This window comes from Aythya marila (genome assembly GCF_965140915.1).
Source record: "Aythya marila genome assembly, chromosome: 13".
In the NCBI taxonomy this organism is placed as follows: domain Eukaryota; kingdom Metazoa; phylum Chordata; class Aves; order Anseriformes; family Anatidae; genus Aythya; species Aythya marila.
This window is the reverse complement of record NC_139054.1, coordinates 7,422,892-7,444,440: the sequence shown is the minus strand read 5'-3', so window position 1 is coordinate 7,444,440 and position 21,549 is coordinate 7,422,892. Positions and strand designations below refer to the sequence as shown.

Sequence of the window (21,549 nt, the reverse complement as noted above, 5' to 3'; positions counted from 1 at the left end):
GAAAAGGAAGCAGCGATTTGCACTGTGACCATGCATTACATATATACTGAGGTATAGATTAATGATACACACAGCAATTTGTCCTACATCAAATTTAATGCTTAGGAAAATGTAAAACTGAAGTGTCCATTTCAACCACACCCACCAAAGAAAACATTTCCTTCTCCTGAACTGTTACCTTTCCTCTTCCTCTCTCTGAATTCTTTCTTGGTCTTCCCGCTCTCTTTGCTCTCGTGCCAGACGTCGTTTCTCTGCCAAGATTTTAGCAGCTTCTTCAGCTGTGGTGGTCCCTGCTACTGCTTTGCTACCTGATTCTGCAACGTTTAAAAGAAAATTGCTGTTAAAAAGACCTAGCAACTTAAAATTAAGAAAGACGTTATAACTGTGAGATTTTTTTCTTGGCCAACCAACCCACTACATTTTTAGATCAGCACTCATCACTCAGTAAGTATACTCAGTGTATAGAGGCCCACAAGAGCCAAAGGGCAGTCCTAAAGAGAAGGTGGCAGCGCACCAACATCTCACTAACACTGATAACAGATCATTTCAACTACAGCATTCCAGCCATGTTTCAGACAATACAGTTTAATGGTATTCTCCAATTACCATGGAACTTAAAGTGTATTTCTAATAAGATATTTTCATTCTAATACAATTAGAAACGCTTAAAAGAAAACTGAAGAAACACTGCTTCAGGAAATATATTTAACTTCCTTCTAATAAAATTGAATGCATTTCAAATAATCACCTATTTAATTTGGCCTTGAAGGCACATACTAATGCCTTCAGCAATATCATATTTTAGCAAAAAATCATTCTCCGGTTTACATAGAGATCAAAACAGCCCCAGCCACCAGGTTAGTAGACATTTATATAGCCCTGCAGTTTTTGTTTGTTCACCCTGCCTGGTGTTATGAACCTCAGAGATGCTATTGTAAATAAATAAATATATTATAAATACAATTATATTTTAAATAAATAAATAAAAATCCCTTGCCATCCAGTTGCTCTCAATATATATTGAAATAACTATGATTTTTATCCCACTCTATAGAATTAACACTGTTCTACCATTACTAGAGGTCATCTGAATATTCACTCTTGGTGTCAGCAGAGCAACAGAACCGTAACATTGGTCAGGATGTGTCTTTCTTCTTTTTAATATCTCACAAATTAGCACATATATGTTTGCTTAAGTTTTAGAAAGCCTTCAAGCCAAGTTAATTTTCATGAACACTGACATCAGGGTTTCATCCGTTATTTTGCTTCCAACCTAAAGAAAAGTCATTCAAAACACAATGCCATCATTAGGCACTTTAATACCTGAAAATCTGTTTAAATCCTGTGGACACGTAATCACTACCTGCAGCTATAGGGCATAATTCACTGAGTACACTCTTAATTGCTGAATCATAGTAGTGCTTTGTGCATAAAAATTGTTCTTGCAGTCCCAGAAACAGGATTATAGCACTGACAGAGAGCAGTCACAGAAAAGTTTTCTGATAGTTAGGTTTACCCAATGTTGAAACTGAAGCTCCTCCTCAGAACGCACATTGCATCTTATTTGGGCAAAAATACAGCTATGTCGGTACAAACAGGAATCCAACCACGATGCTTCTAAATCTGAGCTCTGCCAAAAGGGAACCTCCTCCACCTCCTCCTCAAGTACGAAAGATCGGCTCCTTGCAGTTGTGAGAACTATTAGCAGAATCTGCCTACTCAAGAGTTGCATGAACTAAGTGTTCTTCTTTCTATATTCTGCAAATTTTTCATTTGAAAGGGGGAGGCAACACTTAATGTTGCCAGTATATAACCCTAAAGAAAATCAAAATGGCTCTCTTCTCCTTTGCCACCCAAATGTCTTGCCAGGTTAAACTAGACACGTTTTACATCAAAGACCATCTTCCATTATGCACTTGCACAGCAACCAGCACAACACCCCCATTTTGACACTACAGGAATCTCAATATCAAAATTGGTTGATTTAACTCTTTCCCCCATCAAAACTGAATCTAAAACAGATAAATTAGTCCTCAGCAAGAAGCCTAACAGCTTTAGGCTTTTCAGGTATAGGTTTTAGGATTATAACATGGTAATAAGAGCTTGAAATACTACGAATATCTGGTATCAAAAATGATAGAAAATTAGTCAAAAAAATATTCAGAATACCACAGATATGGAAAGAACAGGGGGAGCATAAAAACAAAAAGTATAGGAGACCTCAAGTCTATGAAAGATCTTTCTATTGCATTTTAACTGCTGAAACTTTACTGACAATTCCCATATGGTTACTTCAATAGTGCTTTCATGCCCTTTGTAGTCTGTTTCCATAGGGCTGGACATGGGACTTCCCAACATGATGGCTAACATGCCTTAACAATATTATTCTACAGTTTTATACTCAGCTCCATTTTCATTGTACTCCCACCTGTCATTATTGTCTCTTTTCTGTCATTTTCATGATAGAAAGGTGAAGAGGGAAACAGGTGAGAGAGCTGTCTCAGAACATTTGTAAAATGCCTCTAAAGGACTAATAGCTGATCTGCCGATCTTACTTAGTTCTAGCCTGTGGTTTAAGAGCAAAGAGGTGCTTTTAAGATTCTTGCAGCCATTAGGAATATGGACTGCTCTAAGTAGTTCCTCTCCAGCAGTATTATCCTGCCAGCTAAGTAGAAAGGATGCAGGAAACCTGTAACTTAAGAAGAGGTGGAAGTTGAATCTCCTCCTCTTTTCCCATTAATCAGGACTTTTTTTTTAACAAGGTGAAAAGAGTACTACACAGATCTACTATGTGAGGAGAAACTGGTGTCAGTTCATTACTGGACTGTTACTTTCTAGCCTGACAACAAGAGCACAAATGTGTTTGTGTTGTACTATTAGTTGGAGACATGGAGGATTCCAGATCATTTCAAGGCAAGTCATGTATTCACAGTTAATCTAGGAATCATATTCCAAAGCCTTCACTATTTAGATAGAAAAGAAGCGAGGCTCCATGATAGTTTATTACCTATCATCATGCATAAGGTGAGAGCTCATGAAGGAGCACTTATGCTTAAAGTTGAAACAAGCCTTTTAACTCTCAAAGAAGCTGCGAAAGGCTGCTGCCAGAAATGACAACTGCTCCGAGTCACTGAAAAATAAGAAAGTGTTTTACTGCAGAACAGTGTATTTTAGTATGAAGACACAAAGAGCAAGACAAAGACTTGATTGCTGTCTGTCAGCAACAGGCAATCAAGCTTAGTTTGAGGGTGAAGAGATGGTATGAAGCCAGAAGTACACAAAGCTGAAATTAGGTTGAACCTACAAGACCTGGAGACTGATTTGCCATATGCCATTGGTGTGCTTTGATTTCAGAAGCTGCCTGAAATATGGTATTGCACCAACCCAGAAGGTAAACTGTCTACACAGATATCCATCATTAGTCCCTTTTCTTCATTATCTATTGCACACACTGTGAAAAGTGAAAGCAACTTTTTTTTTTTTTTTTAATAAGAGCAAAGATTTTGCCTCTCTTGGCAATATTGCATTGTACCAAGACATTGAAAAAGATAAACCACATCATCTCTAGATTGAAGAACATGGCCACAATTTCCTCATATGTGCCAAAGATGAAGAGCTTCACCCAGCCCCATTACGAACCACTACAAAGATGGCTAGCTTGGAGATTAGCAATTAAATAAAATGGAAACTGATAAACTGGGCTAATGCAGCTCCAGAAATCAGTGCAGACAGGAGACAGGTGAAGCATCCATGGAACAAGGACAGGTGTTTGTATTCCAGAACTGGAAGATACAGGAATAGGACATGTTATAGAGGTTTCAACCAACTGCTGACACTATTAACAATTGATTATGCCCTCTCTGAGGCATGCAAGACGTTTATCACAATGTGCATCGAGAGATGGACATTCTGACTGCAAAGATGAGTGACGTGACACTGAAGATGCATATGCAACTCATTGACATTTGACTACAATATCTGAGCTTCCTTCTACAGGAACATGTGCTCAAAGAACTATACCATAAATGAGTTCTTCAGATGACTAATAGTATTTCACATCCAACATCACATAACGTCAGGAAGTGTCTCAAAAATCACAGACAACTGTAGCAGCTGAGGAATGCACAACAGGAACTGTACATGCAGTAACGTGCAGCAAGCATATGTTCCCACTTACCTATTTCTGAAGGATTTTCACCCTCAGTACTGCCCATTGGCTGTAGTTTAAACTCCAGAGATCCCACCTTTTCCTCTTAAGTCTCCCCTAAGTCCTTCTCCACAGAGTAATGCCTTCAAGACCTCATCAGAAGGCTCTCCCAGACTCTGTTCTGGAGATGGCACATGGTGTTCTTCCAGTAAGAGGGACAGAGGCTGTGCTTACTTGGCACAATGAAAAGGACTAGGAGACTAACTGTTTATCCACTATATGGCTCTCCTTAATCTATCACAGTAATTTCTCAGCGTGACACATTCACTGACCACTTTTTCCCTGAGGCAGCATGTTCACTGAAATCCAGACTAAGGCAGCCTTCTAGCTTTGTGAGAACTAGCTTTCAGACAGAGATGTACCAATAGTTGATTTATTCCCACAAGCAAGTTTCTACACAAGCAATTATAAGAACTATTGAATGCATTGAAAGACCTTTGTATAGTTTAACTACTGACTTTGCAAGCCTCAAGCTAACAGATCTCTCAACAACCTGAAGTCCAGAAGGCAAACAGGATTTCTATTTTTCTTAAGGTTATAGTACAACCAATAATATTGAAAGCTCCTGACTTAAGTCTTCAATAACCAAGCTGAATAAACCAACTATTGCACTAAAATCCACCACCACATAAAACTACTATATAAGTAATCATGTAATTGCTATATAAGCCTTATATAAGCCACCTTATAGCATCCTAATCTCCAGTGGTCTGCCTCATGAATGAATTATTTTATCAGTTCTAGTATATGCTGGAGATCTCTTGAATAAGAGTCTCAGTCATGGAGATGCACTCACCTTCTTTGGTCTTCGTGCTAGCTGCTACTGCATCCCTGTCCAAGGCTGGTGAAGCACCTTGCTCTTGTCCCATTCCTTCTGTGCTCTTTTCCTTTGGTTTGCTCTCTGCTTCACTTTTCTTTTTGGTAATGTTTATAACACCTGGTATGAGAGGTGGACGTTGGATGGGTGCTGGTTTAGAGATCGGAGTAGGAGATGGTGGCCTTTGTTTTGATATACTAGGTGAAGGTGGGCGAGTCTTTTGTCTGCTGAAGTAAAGAATATTTTTCAGGGATATCAGCAAAAAAATCAAATACACAACAGAGGACAGTGGTCTAATTTGTACTATGCACCTTGCTTTTAAAAATAAATACATACACAAATACTGCTGCCTTCCTCATTAACCTTAAACAGAGGATTCTGAAATACCCTGGGCACCTGGGCTCCCTACTAATGGACTAACATCCAAACAGATCTTTTAGATCAGTTCTGCTTTTAGTCCATGTCAAGGATAAACCTTGTGATTCCAGTCTAAGGAATTCCTACCATAATACAGGTAGATTGACTTATTCAGAAGCTTGCATGCTTCCTATTGGTTTCAGTGCAAAGATTATACAAAAAAACAGGAGTAGTTTTGTCTGCACAAAGGAGACAAAGGCTTAAGTAAGTGCTGCATTCCTCAACGTGCAAAAAAAGAGAAATCAGACCACAAGTGAAATCCTTGTGTATATCAACATGGTGTAGCATAGGTCATCTGAATTCTAACAGCACAGCTTTCTTTGAGACAGGAAGCAGCCTTCATTTTGTTCTGAATAAGCTATTTAACCAGGACACATACCTAACTGTAGAAGGTGATGGAGGACGCTTCACCAAATTAGCAGGAGAAGGGGATCTTCTACGGGCAGACACGGATGGTGAGGGAGGGCGTCTTAACCCAGAACCTGGGGATGGTTTTTCCATCTCTGATTTCTAAGAAGATATGTAATAATAAAATAATGTTCACTCTAGGATACATTAAAGACAGGGTAGCTGCTACCACAACAAACATACAACTCCTCAAAAACATGAACTTCACATTTCCTTTATGTTCCAAAATACAGACCCAGTCATTATGTTACCTAAATGAAACTTCAGGAACCATAAGCAGAAAACAGCTTGCCATTAAGATACCAGAGAGACCAAGGATCATAAAATTTCAATTCTATTTCAATACTATGTTTTTGAAGCACGCACTATCAGACATCTCAATAACAAAGCACACACACAAATCCTGAACTGTTCCAAACCCCCAGATTAATACAAACCTAATTCCTGTGGATTTTGAACAAACCTGGGTTGAATCTGGTGAACTTGCATCAGATGAAGGTACAGAGGGCTTCAATCTGTCGATGCTACGACTGCGCACGGGCACTTTAGGAGTTGGGACTGGGGAACTGATGGAACTGGCTGAAGCTGAACGAGGACAGAGGTGAGATTCTATAAAAGTTAGGAATTTGACAAGACAAAACAAGAACCAAGTGCACAGCATAGGAATAGGAGAAAAGAGGGAAAAAGAGAGAAAGAAAGATTGTGTGTGTTAGAAACCATACAGAGAAACATCACAGGAAGTGCACATTGCAATGGGTCATGGACACAGACACCACCACCACACGATTAGTACTTTGGAAGCAACAGCACTAAGAATAAAACCATTCTGAAAGCAGAGTCTGAAGTAGATAAAAATAAAATGCTTTTCCAAACATTGCCTGATTTTGCAATACACCAGTATTACTTTCATTTCAGTCAAGATGCATCTCATCACAAATACTTCAGAACAGTTTTAATGGCTTAGCATGATTCTTTACAAATTCTTCATTCAAATTTTAAGTACATTCCCCCCATACTCATGGAGGAAAATTTCCTTCTGTTCACAATGTACTTACAAAGCAGAATTACTCTAGGAATCTGAGCATTACTTCACAAACATTTCTTGTGAAATAAGCATTTATGCAACAGTATTTTATTCTACTCTGCCTCTCTAACCCCTTTCTTACTATGTATGTGCACCCTTTATCCACGTTAACAAATCAAAGTTAAGTGGTGTAAAATAAACATATAAGAGAGACGAATCAACTGCTAAACTAAAATAGCTTTTCTACCTTAGGCGTCAATCTCTTCACAAATAATACAATATTGAAAGAAATTATATCTTCTAATTACTACTTTTACTAAAATAATCATAGATGGACAAGCATACATATATGTAAAAATCTACTTCTGAAATGAGACAAGCGATTTTTCTAGAGTATGAATAAATTGTGACAGATGCCAGCACTTAATTTTGTAACTTTATGGAAAATACATTTTATTTTTATATTTGCAGCGTTTGTGGAAGGAGAACTGTATTCTGTTTGTGCTTAGTTTGTGCTAAAGCACAGGTAGGTTTTTACCAAAAAGAAGAAAGTACTTCTAAGTAAAATGATAAGAATGTAAAAGTTATCTTTAATTCAGCAATAGTGAATAAGTCACATGCTGTCAGTAATGGTGAAAAAGATGGTATTTCCCCACATGACATGATCTGAAATATTCATGATAAAATAAAAGTGGCACATAGATAGCTGCGCAAAAACATGACCACTGACTATGAACCAAAAACCTGATTATACAAGGGGAGCAGTGCAGAAATGTTACCATTAACAAGGACCAAGTTAAGTGGCATAAGATTAAAAAAAAAAAAAAAAAAAGTGGAAGAATACACTAAAGAAATGAGCAAAACTGGGAATGCAAGTTATGAAGTAAGAGAGGAGAAAGGACTCCACATTGGTTCCACACAAGTATTTACCGGGGCATACTTAACAACAGTAATAAGACATGTGGAATGCAGCTAGGCCTTCCTTGCAACAGAACATGATGTAGAGATTCTTTTGCTAGTACTACACTGAGCCACTGTGTGAGCTTACCAGCTCAGTCTGGAGCAGTGTAAAATTACTTGGGCCAGACAGGGTTTCTCCACTATGTACTCTTTCTGGTATGCTACTACTCCTCGTCGTTCTGAGTGCAGCCAGCTCAGTGCTCCCTGCATTTATGTTAAGACAACCCCTTTGCCATGTTTCTACAAGAGTTTCTCCCCCTAAAGAAATTTAGGCCTTGAACTTACTTCTTTCAGCCTCCTTTGAAATGATATATATATTTATTCTTCCCTTTTGTTAATTTCCTAGCACTGTTCTCTGACCAGTATTTCTCAGATTCATTTGAGTATACACTGAAATGCAGATCTCCAAGTCAGTTAAAAAACAAAAAAAAAAAAGGAAAAAACAAAACAAGTATCAGAATTTTGGTTCTCCACAAACCAAGTAAACTGGCACTCTTTAAGTTTTAAAAGCCAGTGTTTTTCTCTGGTTTTACTAAATAAACACGCAACATAGCATATGAATCAGTTGTCACTGACCAAAGAAAATACTGGATAAGTAATATTATACATAACCATACATTAACTGTCTGATCCAGACTGAAACACAGCAGTTAGCAACTATCATGTTAAGTTCTTGCTTGAAGAACGACTGCAAAAAACTTTCACTTTGCTGCCCTCCTGTTACCTGAGGGATCTTGTCCATCAGCCGATAATGTAGCAGCACTTTTACTCCTAGCTAAGGATGCCTGTGTAGGGGCGAGGAGGCGACTGATAACGCTACTGTCCAGAGGACTGACCTGGGAGCGGCGAGCTAAATGATGGGAACAAATCAAAAAGGATCCAACATGAAATCATATAATGAAAAAGACAAGCAGTACAAAGCAAAGGAGGTTTGTGAGCATTGTTGCAAATCATAGCAGTTTTAGAAGAAAAATACAAGTCATGGAGAGAGAAATCCAAACTAATAGCACAGAAAGATTAAACACTGCCATCTCTTATGCTGCACTTGTCCTCGGCTTGCTTAATAGCAATCAATTTAATACACGGAGACAGATGCATACAACAGGGATGAATGCTGAAGTCAGTCAAAATAGGAAAAATTTTGACACAGCTCTTCAGAGCTATACACTCTACATTGCAAGAAAGGTTATTCTGATATAAACAGAAGACTTTCAAGCCAAAGTGAATGGTTATCATCAGGCATCATTTGCACAGACAAATGGACAGCACTCATCAATCTCTCGAACAGGAAAGATTCTGAAAAAGAATAATGTTTTTTCCACTGTTGGCAACAGCTGCTAAAAGGAAAGTTTCAGAATTGTTAAAGGGAAAAAAAGAGTTAGAAAAGTTGCTAGTCTTCTGCTTTAGAAAGAATCCCTAGAAAAAAAAAAAAAAAGATATTTGTAACCTAGTGGGGAATACACAGAACAAAGGAGATTGAAGTGAAACCAGTTTCCTCCATCATTCACATGCAGAAAGTTTAGATGAGCAGCAGGAGCAGAGAAGTTGCTATTAAACTGAATAGTGAAAGAGAGCTTAGAAAGCAAAAGTAAGATTTAACTAAGAAGTGAAAACATCACTAACATTTTTACCGTATCTTACACTTAATCCTACCAGCTTTCAAATACACCTCTCTCCTGAGCAGAGACTTTCTGCAATCTACTTAGAGCACAACCTAACAGAGTCAAATCCTTCTTACAGCATTTTTTTTTTTCTGCCCCAAGTTAGAAATTTAATCTTTACTATTTACAATTTTATCTTTACCACTGAATAACTAAAAAGCCCTTAAAAAGTCCTGGAGATTTAACAACCAAAGGAAACTAGTGAAGGTAAGCCTATCCAAACTTTACTGTGAATTTTTTTTAAAGGAAATATTCAGCTTTATGAAACAACCACCTGTTTTTTCTTCCTTTTTCACTTTTTCTAGTTCAGGAGAGGAATGGGGTTTACTACTCATTCTATTCAAAGATGTGCTCCTCTTCTTTTCTGTTCCTCCTAGAGACCAAGCGTAAGGAAGATTATTTTTAACATAGTATTTATATATATATGATTTTCTAAATTGTCATTTTCATGCTTTGCTTTTGCCAAGAAATCAGCTGAAAACACTGATCTAAAAATTATGAACCAGTAGTTTCTTGTAAGTGAAATGATTTGGCTAGCATTTGTCTATTCTGCCCCTCCAGCCCCCCACCTCCTCCACCCCTTCCACTTTTTAAAGTCTGGTTTTTAGGAAATCACCTAATATCTGGCACTGGAATGTGCATAACAATATTTACGCCACAGTGCATAGACCACACCTACAGCAGTGAACGCATGAGTAAAAACCCAGATAATGAACCTGGGACGTGGTTTAAAGTCAATTTCCAATACCCCGTCTACCGTCTCCCAATTCTCAAAATGAACTTGTTTCTAGCACCTTTCTGTTCCACCTGTGAACCTTTGAGTGCTGACTGCTGAGAATGTACAGGAACTTTGTTATTCAGCCTGTTTAATGAGGCACTTCGCTTTGTGGTACCTGGAAGTGAAAGTGCATGGATTAATTTTGTTGAAAAGCCTAAAAGGTCCCCTCCAACACCAGCCCCACTTCCCTTATATACAGAATTGCAATTAAGTCACTTCCTAGTATAGATCCTTCACAAGCAGGAAAACTGGAATAGGGAAGAATCACTCCATGTATGCATATATCTTACACTCCTGTACATTGCTTATCACAGAGACATAATGCCAATCTTAACAGACCTCGTTTGAGCTACTGACGTCATCTTTGCAGGCCTTTCTGAATAAATAATTTTAAAAAGGCCTCTGCTCACATTCTGAATGAGTAAGAGACAGAAACAAAGTGTACAGCTCAGAATTAACACAGCTGAATAAATACTCCACTGATCCAGAAACAAGTTCCTTTCTCTCATTTATGCATTCTGCTCCTTCACCTTCCCAGACACATACACGCGGCAGAAGCAATCTGGTCAATTTTGTGACCGTATTTTCCTCTACGATTTGCATTTCGTCATCATCCACCAAACAGGCATTTCTTCTTGAACACCAGACCAGGAGCAATTGTTCTAACTTGCTGTGGTGATCTAAATCTGTCAGTAAGTCACCCTCTACATCCAGCTAATCCAAGAAGTCACAAGTCCTATCCAAATTTCTTCCATTTCAAACCACCCGAGATTTTATTCTCCAATGCATACAAAGATTCACAAAGGATTTCACAGTAGACAGTAAGTTTGAAAGCAATCCCAATTAGCTGATAATTACTGACTTCCTTTGTTAGATGCTTAATTTCTACTCTACAGCCCTGTTTCTGACTCATACCCAGGCTGAACCCTGGAGACACATTATACATAAATATCATTTCAGATCACAAGCAGTCTCCAGTGACTCAGACAGACTGCCCCTGCAGCTATGCCAGCATAGATATATTCACCAATTTCCCTACCAAGCAAACAGTGCATGAATACAAGTTTTTCTGCTGCATCACCTTCCAACCTGAACCAGCAAAAATAGTGTTAGCCATGTCTATGTTAGAGATTTTTCTAGCACAGCTAATTTGATCAAATGTTGTAAGACTGACAGAACACTTCAGTGTAGACCTAACTGTTCATATTAAACAGCTCTTGGCTTATTAATACTTTTCATTACCTTGGGAAGAAACATTTCTGTTACAGGCAGGCTCCTATGAAACACAGAAGAGATTCCCACAAGGAAGTCTCATGCTAAAACAAGCTGATATGTGCTAATACAAATCTTTACTTTTCTTAACAAGTAGATTAGTACAATTCTTTTTTTTTTTTTTTCCAAATTAAATAATTATTTTATTTTTAATTGAAGAAGGCAGATCATTAGGATTTACAGAATGACCTTGATGTTACATTCTGGAAGGTCTGTTTCACGTTTCCTCAATACAGGTAGTGAACACATATTGGGATGGGGCAGAAGGGAGGAGGAAGTGAGAAGAGTGAAACATCTAAGCCTGTCAGAATTAAAAAAACAGAGATCTATCCCATCCCTCTAGATCTCTGTTAAAACTAGTCAAGTGATGCACATTTTAAATGTGACACACTGTGGCTAGTAACTTTATCAAACCTACATTTGAAATCAAAAATGAGATTGGAAGCAACAGAAATTATAGAGGATCTCAAGAGCACAAACGCACTCAGAAACCCTTCAAAAATAAAATTAAAGGAATAGCTATCTTGTAGCCCACTTGTATTTCTTGACAATCATTAACACGGTAAGATAGACTTCAGAATGCTTGGAAGCAGTGGTGTGTACTAACAGTTTGAGAAATGCATAATTTGTGTATCAGAATCAAAGTTACATGTCTTTATTGGGCTAGAAAATGACAGTGCTACAGTCTATAGCTACAATCATACTAGAACCTCAGGTCAAAACAAAAACAACCTCCTCCCATCCAAAAATCTCCCAGAAGTGTCAAGAGTTTTTTATGCATTCTTTTCTATTTGGTTAAGGCAGAATTCTAAGATTAAAAAGAAAGCGTGTCTATAGAGTACAGGACCTGCACAAAAGAAAGATGCCAAAACTATGTTGATTTTTTCCTCCCCACAGGCAAGCAAATGACTAAAGCTGTCTAACAAAATTTAAACTTTACTTTTGTACTATTTTTAGTTTGCTGAAATTTTAGGATGTGATTTAAGGCATGCAACCCCCTGAAGATGATGGGAAATGATTTACGAACCAATCATTCACCAAGATTTGACTTTAGTAAAATGATTACAGAAATAAACATAATAATAATAAAAAAGACAGTAATCTTTACCGTTACTCTTCTCCTCTAATAGAGATCACATCAACTGGGTCAAAGCCCTGAACAGTCAAGCTGGATTAACAAATTGCATGAAATGCATTTGAGATCAAAATATGAAGTGAATTACACATCAAGGGAGGAAGAGGAGTATCATTTGTCCTCATGTCTCCTCCCCAAATAACAGTTAAGCAGTATACCTGCTACCAGCAGGAACACAAACACTTACTTCTATCAGAAGCATTTAAAAGTGCTGCAGATGATGATAAACGTTTATTCATGACAGCTTCTGTTTGTTTGAGGTTTGCAGTGGAGGTGGACCGCTTGCTGGCTGTGTAAAGAAGTGGTTACTTTAGAATTCATCTTCATACCTGCAGAGGAACCTTTCACATTTTCCTTGGAGACAACTTTGGAAGTATTACATCCTGAAAGCTACCTCAAGTTTTGTTTAATGAGAAACAAAAGTGTTATTGTTGTTGTTTGTTTGTTTTCCTTTGATTGTACTTGATACAATTAATACCAGTTGTAACATGCAGAGGAAAGGCGTTCAGTTTTAGTACAGTGAAGCATAGATTTTAAGTATGTTTATGCAAACAAGTGATTTTTAAACCCTCTGCTCCTAACACATGAAGACAGATGCTACTGAGATTGTGTGTTGTTACTAAACTGGCAAGACAGAGAAAGTAACAACAAAACCTGAATAACAGTAATTTCCTTCTTTGTAACTTCCACTCCGGTATGTTAAAACAGTTATTCATTCACTAGTTAAGAAAAACAAAGCAAAATAAATGCTTTTGGAAGTATAAAACCAAGTCCTGAAGAAAGTCAAGAAAGAATTCTTATTTCTGATTATTTCTGAAGGGCTGTTTTATTTCAGAAATTTCTTATTTTTTTTTCCTAAAAGCTATTCCTTAAGTTCATGTTTCCAACCAGCTTTCCGACTCTTCTGAAACAACTACACCTTGAGACATTAATTAATTTTTCTATATGAGTATACAAACACACAAACACACAAAATCACAACTCATACTGCAAAATTTTAAGTTTACCACAAGCCAGATAAAGACCTGCTTTTTAATTTCAAATAATGTTCTTTCAGGATGAACACTACTCCAAAGCATGAAAGCCCTGAAAAAGCATGGATCTATTGCTATGGAAACTCAGTAAGTAGAATATGATAATGCATGTAAAGCATTACGGACTAGCATAATAAACACCAAAAGTCCTGTACTTCTAACACAAATAATTGATTGTGCTGGTACATTGGACTGCAAAGATGATTAATACGAACTCATCAGCACATACGAAACGCCAAAGCAAAAATCAGCACTACTCACCACAGGGGCAGCTTCTTTTCCCTTCGGCTAGTGTGCTCTAGCAGCTCCTTACAGCAAGAGCCAGGGCACAAGCGTTCCTATGGACAGCCCGACCTCTACTTTTGATTCATGTACCCAACCCAGACTTCCTAAAGCACCACGAGGAGCTAAGGGTCTCCCTCTCAAAGCAGCAAATGCGAACCCATGTGAAGTGGAACACACCTTCTGAAGCTGAATCTAAAGAAATGGAAAGCTGTTGTCACAGTGAATTAAAAGGAAAGTCTCCATGGGGTAAGAGAAAGGGGAATTTAGTCAATCTAGTTAAGAAACAAAATCTGAGCTTAGATGATACTTTCCTAACGTAACAAAAATGGTATTTTTTGAATGAAGCCTGAGTACTCTGATAACTAAAACAGCCTTGCAAGAGTTCATATACAAAAAACAGGAACTTGTAATTTTTGTATTTGGGTCTTTCCAAAGGGAAACACTCCCCTCTAGTGGCTGGTTTGAAAAACAACAAACAAACAACAACAAAAAACCACTCTGTTCCTGCCTTAATTTAAGCACACGTGAGTCAAATGCCTAACATCGTGGAGATACTTTATATAAATTTCTCTTTGTTCAAATTAAGACTTCAGCACCTACATGAATTATGAGCTTTAGTCAATCACCTACCGAGACCCAGAGGGCTGAAAAATAAATCTTGCCTTGAGAAAAATTACACTATGCAAAATACCTCTTTTTCAGCAAGTTTACAGGTTCTGAAGGTGGACTGCGCTGTTTAGTAGAGACAAGTGCTGAAATTGCTGCTAGAAGACTAGAAAGAAAAATGTACAGTCTATACACGACTGTTCAGATAAAAAAACAGTTGACACCTTGACTGGAAAAAATCAAATTGGTAAAGCATATCATACAGATATTTGAATTTTCCTATTTACAAAAAAGTTTACTTTGTGCTAATTGCCTAAAATTGTTAGAACTCAATGCTTTTTTGAGCACTACATTTGAAAATATATGATCAGATGGCCTCATATTTTCCCCTACCTCAAGCACAAGATTGCTTCTGAAAACCTCAAAGTTTTGGACAGATCGCTATTAAACAAAACAACTTCAGAAGACAGACATGATTTTCTCAAGTAAGTTAGCCTGGTAACATACGTAAATACTTCTGTACTTTGATGGGAAAGCTAAATTATTTGCAACAAGGAACTTGAACTGGAAAAAGCATATAGTATAATTCATGAGGTACTAAACATCTGTTTTTTTAATGGTATGGAAAAAAAATCAGCAACAAAGCCAAAGAAAGAACATGATTACTATGCATCAAGGTTGGCAATGTGGGAAGGAGCTATGGAACATGGTATCTTACAAATATCACTGAGAAAGCAGCTCTCAACCCTAGCTTCCAGCCAAGTTTCACTGAGAGACAGAGGGTGCTGGCACACTGCCTATCTGGGGTCACATAAAATTAGGCTAAATAAAATAAAATTATCTGCTTTGTAGCTCCTTCCAAGTTTGTACGGGGACACAGAATCTATTTAGAAAGGGGAAAATCTTGCAACCCACTTTTTATTCTAATAGCACAAGTCTCCACTTCAAGTGCACCTGAATGTCTACTTTTGCTTAGCAGTCATCACTAAACCTCCCTCATTTATAAGGACTCTGTCATCAGGGATGCTTTACTACACAGCCTTGCCATTTTTCTTGGCAGACCCACACCCTGCACGTTTCATCTTAGCACTGACAGCAATGTCATTAATGCAACATTAGACTCTAGGGTTTTCATCAATTTTTAAATTTCAGACCATCAGCGGGGTATTTGGTGCAGTCTCAATTAATCACATTCTGTACATAATATGGAATGCCTGATGGCTGGTGAAATGTTCAGTTACATGGGGTTTACTTTCAAGAGCATGCTATCTCCATCACCCACAAACACTGCTTTACCAGTCAACATTCCTAAATATTACCACTGGCATATCTGGTTCATGGAAGGACATGACTGATTTCTTATTTTTGTTGCACAGCAACGCGAAAGACAAGAAAGCATATACAATAAAGAATATTTGAAATCTGCCCCACAGTGTTTTTCATTTCAAGAAATGGAGATGGAGACTTTAATCCCAAATCTGCCACAGAAATTGATGATGGAAAAATACCCTATAGAAATTTGCTTTAGACATGCTGTCAGAGCAGGTGCATTACTCAGCCACAATGATGTAATGCAGCAGAGCTCATTCCAAACTCTAAAGGTAATTGTTTTCTTTCCAGCAATTATATAAATATAAGGTGAAAGGGATCAAATAAAGATTATTTTACTTGAAGGCTGGCTGGATTTATGCATCCTATGTTTTTTGTAGATTTTTAACAACAATTAAGCAATGAGCTCCAGAAAGTTAAGAAGCCAAGGACAATCCTGAAACAGGAATAAATACAACAAGAATGAATCCAATCACGATTTCGTATTATCCAGCCCAGAAAAGACAGAAGTATGTTTGAAATCTCAATCTAAAGACTAACAGAAATTTAAAACAGCGTGCATAAAAGTGTCTTGGTCAAACACTGCATTATTTGTTTATTTCTACAGTCATTTTTTTTCAGAATTGGCACCAAGTTATTCAAATTGATCTAATGTAGCAGAACATACATGCCCTTCCTGTCGCTACTTCATGAAGCATAAGGTACAGCTTAAGTGTTTATTTTCACATTAGGAACATGTTTGTTGGAAGACTGTTTATTTGTAACATGCTTCAGCAGTACCGTGATTCTAGTCTTCACGATTAAAGGGACAGACAGGACTCTTTTCCTCACATAAATTAGAAGAGAGCAAAGGCATTACTTTATGTTGGTTATAAAGTTTAGCTTTTAAATTAGAGAAGGTAGAAAAGAATCCAGGAGAAAAAAATAATGCTTTCCTAAATGCCCATGACAAATGTGACATCCTACGTTCCAAGACATTTGGTAATGTGGAATATGCTATCTGGATTTATCTATATTTGTATATAGATAATACATAGAGATAATATATATAAAAATATTTATATATCTAAGGAACACGTTTAACAGGTAAACGAATACAGTGAAAGTGGCTAATTTTGAAGAAAATTAGGGATTCATGCTGTGCATAGAAAGGGAGGAGAGAAGTTTAAATAAAATACATATGCTTCTGCTATGTTGCCAGAATAAGGCACAGTAGTTAAATCATGCTCACTCAGACTTTCATTGCATTTTCAAGTCTCATATTGTCAGGATTACAAGACAGCTGTGTTGAATTAGTAATGCTGTGAGCATGCACAGATTCTCAGAATTCAGATTTAGCTGGGTCTCAGCTGAGAGCTGTTGTCTTAAACTACCTACAAGAAATAATTTTACTTATTAAACATACAGACTTCACAAATATATCAGCGATCCAAAACATTCCTATGAATGGCTCACTCTGCACACTGGCAAATACCAGAACTACAATCAAAATACATTAAATACATAGAATTACATTTAGACGATAAGACATCTAGTTTTGCAAAGCCCTACGTGGAAAAAGAATCAAACTGCACATAGGAGCCATTCCCTTTTACAAAAAAATTAGCAAAAATCGTTTGCTTTTACAAGTATTTTCAATTGCTCATTAAAAAAAAATAGAAAAAGAAACCACAAAACAAAAAATAAACCAACCCCACACTTTTTGCAAAGTAGGAGACAATGAAAAGGTTCAAAATGTCCGTTTTTGAAAAAAAGCTGACTACCGAGTTAATTTATTTTCAAATACAATTCTCTAAGAATTTCTCTTCTCCTCTTCCCATGCTGTATCTAATCATCTTTAAAAGCCTAAATGCACATATCCTTTTCCTCAAAATTCCCTCAGGATGCCACAACCAAAGCTGTAGTTTAATTAGCTGGGAGGGATAGTTAAAAACATAGAGGACTGCTTTCCACTTAGGGATCACGTTTGTTGCATAGCTGGCCAAGATCCAGGAGAAGATCTACATGGAGATGGTTTTTCTTAGTTTTAGAGAAACAAGAACTCAAGTTTAAATGATTAGTAGTGAGTGTAAAACAAAAGAAAAAGAAAATTTTAGAAATCAATACCACCAGTTCCAACTTCATCTGTGGTCTGTTGCTCTGTGGAAGAAGAAGGTTTGTAAGTTACAAGGTCAAATAATAAACAATGTTAAATCAAGCAAAAAAAATGGGGATTATCATGATTATTTCTATCATAAGCTCTTTTAAACATGCTTTAAACAGACACTTAAAAACTAACACTCAAGCTAGCAAAAAAAGACACTACTAAAACAAAAGTCGAAATACACCCAGTACAATTCCAGCAATTCAGAAGATAAGCTGAACTGAAGAGTTTTTGGCTTTACTTTATTGCTGGACAATAACTAATTTAAAGTTACTTATTGGCAGGGGCCTTCCAGCTGGGCAGTACATGAAAAGATCTCTCCCAGTGCACCATTTCAGGACAAGTACAGACAGGAATCTTTCCCCCCAAACCTACCTGTGGATCCTGTTATAAGATCCAACATAGAAAAGGATGCCCAGGTCTCTATGAATAGCACTACACCTGCCAGTGTTCATGCATATTAACCATGCTAGAAAAGGTGTTACTTACCTGTTTTGCTCTCTGAATCTGGCGTTACAGACCCTCCCCAGGACCATCTCTTTTGTCGTGTTTCCAGTCGCTGACTCCGTTCCAAGGTACGATGCATAGCTGCTTCATATCGCTCCTATTATTAAACAACACCACTATGAAGGTATGTAACTATAAAGCACAGCTATGCTAGAAGGCAAAATACAGATTGTTTTTGTTTTTGTTTTTTCCCAGCAAGATTTAAAATGTTTTATTTTGTTGCAAAAACTATCACACAAAAATGTTAATGACAATTAATAGTTTTGAAATTGTAAACATGATTAGACTGAGTGACAGCACAGGTAATCCATGTTACTCTTTACTTAAAATAGCCATCAGGTTTCCTATTCAGTAAACAGTACTACTTATTTTCTAAATAGGGATGAAGCCCAAACTGAGCAAAAATAATTGCTTATTCTTTACACTATTTATATTCTCAAGTTGTTTCTAAGAGGTGCTTGAAATTCTCCATTATAAAATACCAAGTGTAACTATAAGGTTGTTTGTATTGTCAGAGAACTATATGAACACTGATCCAAGTATTAACAGATACTGACATCAATAGATACACAATGAAACCAGACACAGCAAAATATGAAAGCAAAAAATCTGCAAAAAAGATTAATCAGCTCTAGACTAGAGCAATCGCTGCTGACAGGATGAGGAGTACCGAACAAAGCTTTCTTCTGTATCCAGGACTAAGAACTGCTTATGTGGGAACTTCATCTGTTGTACACAAAGACAAAATGTAATCATGCTAGACCATTTCTTCTCCACAATCAGCCAGGTTTCTATCCACGTGTCAACAACAGATTTCTTTTCTGGAACAGTCAGATCCCAAGCGATCTCTTGATGCAGTATTTACTGCTGATACATTAGAGTAAGATGCCAAGGGGACTTATTATCCAAATGTTCCTCCCTCCTGAGGACGTAAGACTTTCACTTTCTTTCAACACCGTTTCACAATACAAACTGACACAGTCACAGTGTAAAACAGACAAAGTAAACTTGGAAGGAAGGAGGAAAGGAAGGAAGGAAGGAAGGAAGGAAGGAAGGAAGGAAAGCAGCATTCCATATACAAGAAAGACAAAAGATAAAATGAAAAGTTTTTTTTTTGAAATATAAAGCTCGGTTTTTGCCCCTCACCCCTTGTTAAACAAAGCTGAATTAGAGTTTACCTAACATGCCGAAGCATCTAGTGTTTATGTAATCTGTAGATGAGAAGGTATTTGCAGTGTGGTAATTCTTGAAAGTCATAGTTAAAGACTTTGCTTTGTAAACAATGGAAAATCTGTTATCAACTCAATACATCAACATAATCAGTTGCACAGCTGTACAGAATAATTGAGTAATTGTTATAAGACAGGTATCTCAATGGTACCATTGCTAATTGTCTTCAAGACTGGCTTACACAGAGAACCACTTATTTTTCCACATTGCTTGCTATTGTGTTTCTTCCTCTGCATTATCCAAGGAAGGCGATTAACTAAATGAGACTTGGCTAAAGAACCTTACAAGCACGTGGCAGACTATGTATTTTTGATGCACTTCTATCTGCTAAATTACAAGAGAAGATGACATCTTGCTGGCAAATAATGCCTTAACTGCTTCTTTAGAAGCAGTTTTTTTCAGGTGTGAGAGTCCAAAAGTCGAGATCTGTTTTCCTTTTCTGGTTGAAAGCAAGGTTTACAGGTCAAGTGCACACTATTTTCTTACCTCCCTGATTCTTCACATATCTCTCTCTCTCTATGTACAAGATTGTCTTCCTCCAGGGACCAATTAAAAGACAAGGTTAACATCAATCAAAAACTCATCGGCTAGTCCCTTCACCACTCACCACAGTGGCTACTGAAAACATACCTATCATCCTCTAAGTTTCATGAATAAACATCCTGTAGGCTTAGGGGCAGCACCTCTTGAAGCATAAGGGATGTTTTATGCTTAAAGTAGTTGCCTGAAGAGATAATACCACACTGGACTCCAGTCAAGGCCCATCCCAAACATTTCTGCTTGTTCTTCAGCAATGTAAATTATTCCATGAAGTTCAAACGGAATATCCATCTGAACACACCCAGAAGCTGATTATAGATAATAAAACACCAGTGTCGAATACTGCCAGTCAAAAAAAAAAAAAAAAGACCTATTCCTCGAATAGTATGACAATAGCTGGACTCTCCAAGGGGACATCCTGCCAGGCTTACATCCTCCTCATCAATGACCACAGCAAGTTCTTACAGCTAGCTTATGAAAGCGTGTGTGTGTTATGCTTTTACTGCTGACACTGCTTCTGGAAATCAACCCTTTCATAACTTGCAACACATTTAACATGCATCAGCAGACCAACTTGTCAAAGGGGATGGCACATAGTAATGTATTTATTTCTGTTCTCTGCTTCTATGAAGCCAGCAACATGCTCCACAAGTCAAATACTGCTCTGCTGCTCCATGTGCAATCAAAGCAAAGGCAAAGGGACAGTCAATTAAGAACAGCTGATACAAAGTGCAAAGCAGTAAATTATAAGTACACAGGTAACATCAAGTGTACAACATATAGTAACAAATTATGATTTAGGAGAACTTAAAGAATGTGAGACTCATTGGCCACAGCTAGGCTGCCAGAAAGCAAGACACAGAGCCAAAAAAAGTTTAAAACCTGTCACCCATGCTAATTTACAAATGGGATCTATTAAGTGCACCAAAAAGAAGCAACACATTTAGGAATATAGAGGTTTGTTTGTTTTTGTGAATGTCAAAAATAATCACTGGCCAAACAGCAAACACAGCTTCCAAAACCTAGAGTTCCTCAAGTATAGTTAAAACTAGTCCAGGGATGGGGATGGAGGACATGTGCCCACTGTAAAGATGTGTAAAATGTTTTTACGTTCCAACACACACAGCATTCCCAAGACTTTCTATTTTTCATCATTCAGAGCATGGTAAGAACATAATGTAGGAGCTCCTATACAA

At 37.4% G+C, this 21,549-nt stretch overlaps 1 protein-coding gene across 6 annotated transcripts in view; it reads right to left on the bottom strand.

The window, feature by feature from the left end:
- MAP7D3 (MAP7 domain containing 3) overlaps positions 1–21,549 on the bottom strand; it is a 45,556-nt gene that overhangs the window by 8,050 nt on the left and 15,957 nt on the right. For 2 of the 6 annotated variants that reach the window (XM_082770713.1, XM_082770711.1), the window contains exons 5-14: positions 18,566–18,680; positions 18,040–18,072; positions 12,867–12,968; positions 10,289–10,387; positions 9,769–9,867; positions 8,558–8,683; positions 6,313–6,458; positions 5,821–5,951; positions 5,004–5,251; positions 179–314 (exon numbers count right to left, since the gene is read on the bottom strand). In XM_082770713.1, coding sequence (XP_082626839.1) covers positions 179–314; positions 5,004–5,251; positions 5,821–5,951; positions 6,313–6,458; positions 8,558–8,683; positions 9,769–9,867; positions 10,289–10,387; positions 12,867–12,968; positions 18,040–18,072; positions 18,566–18,680 — 1,235 coding nt within the window. The remainder of the gene's footprint in view (positions 1–178; positions 315–5,003; positions 5,252–5,820; positions 5,952–6,312; positions 6,459–8,557; positions 8,684–9,768; positions 9,868–10,288; positions 10,388–12,866; positions 12,969–18,039; positions 18,073–18,565; positions 18,681–21,549) is intronic. The other 4 variants (XM_082770712.1, XM_082770714.1, XM_082770715.1 and 1 more) reach the window with 4 other exon arrangements.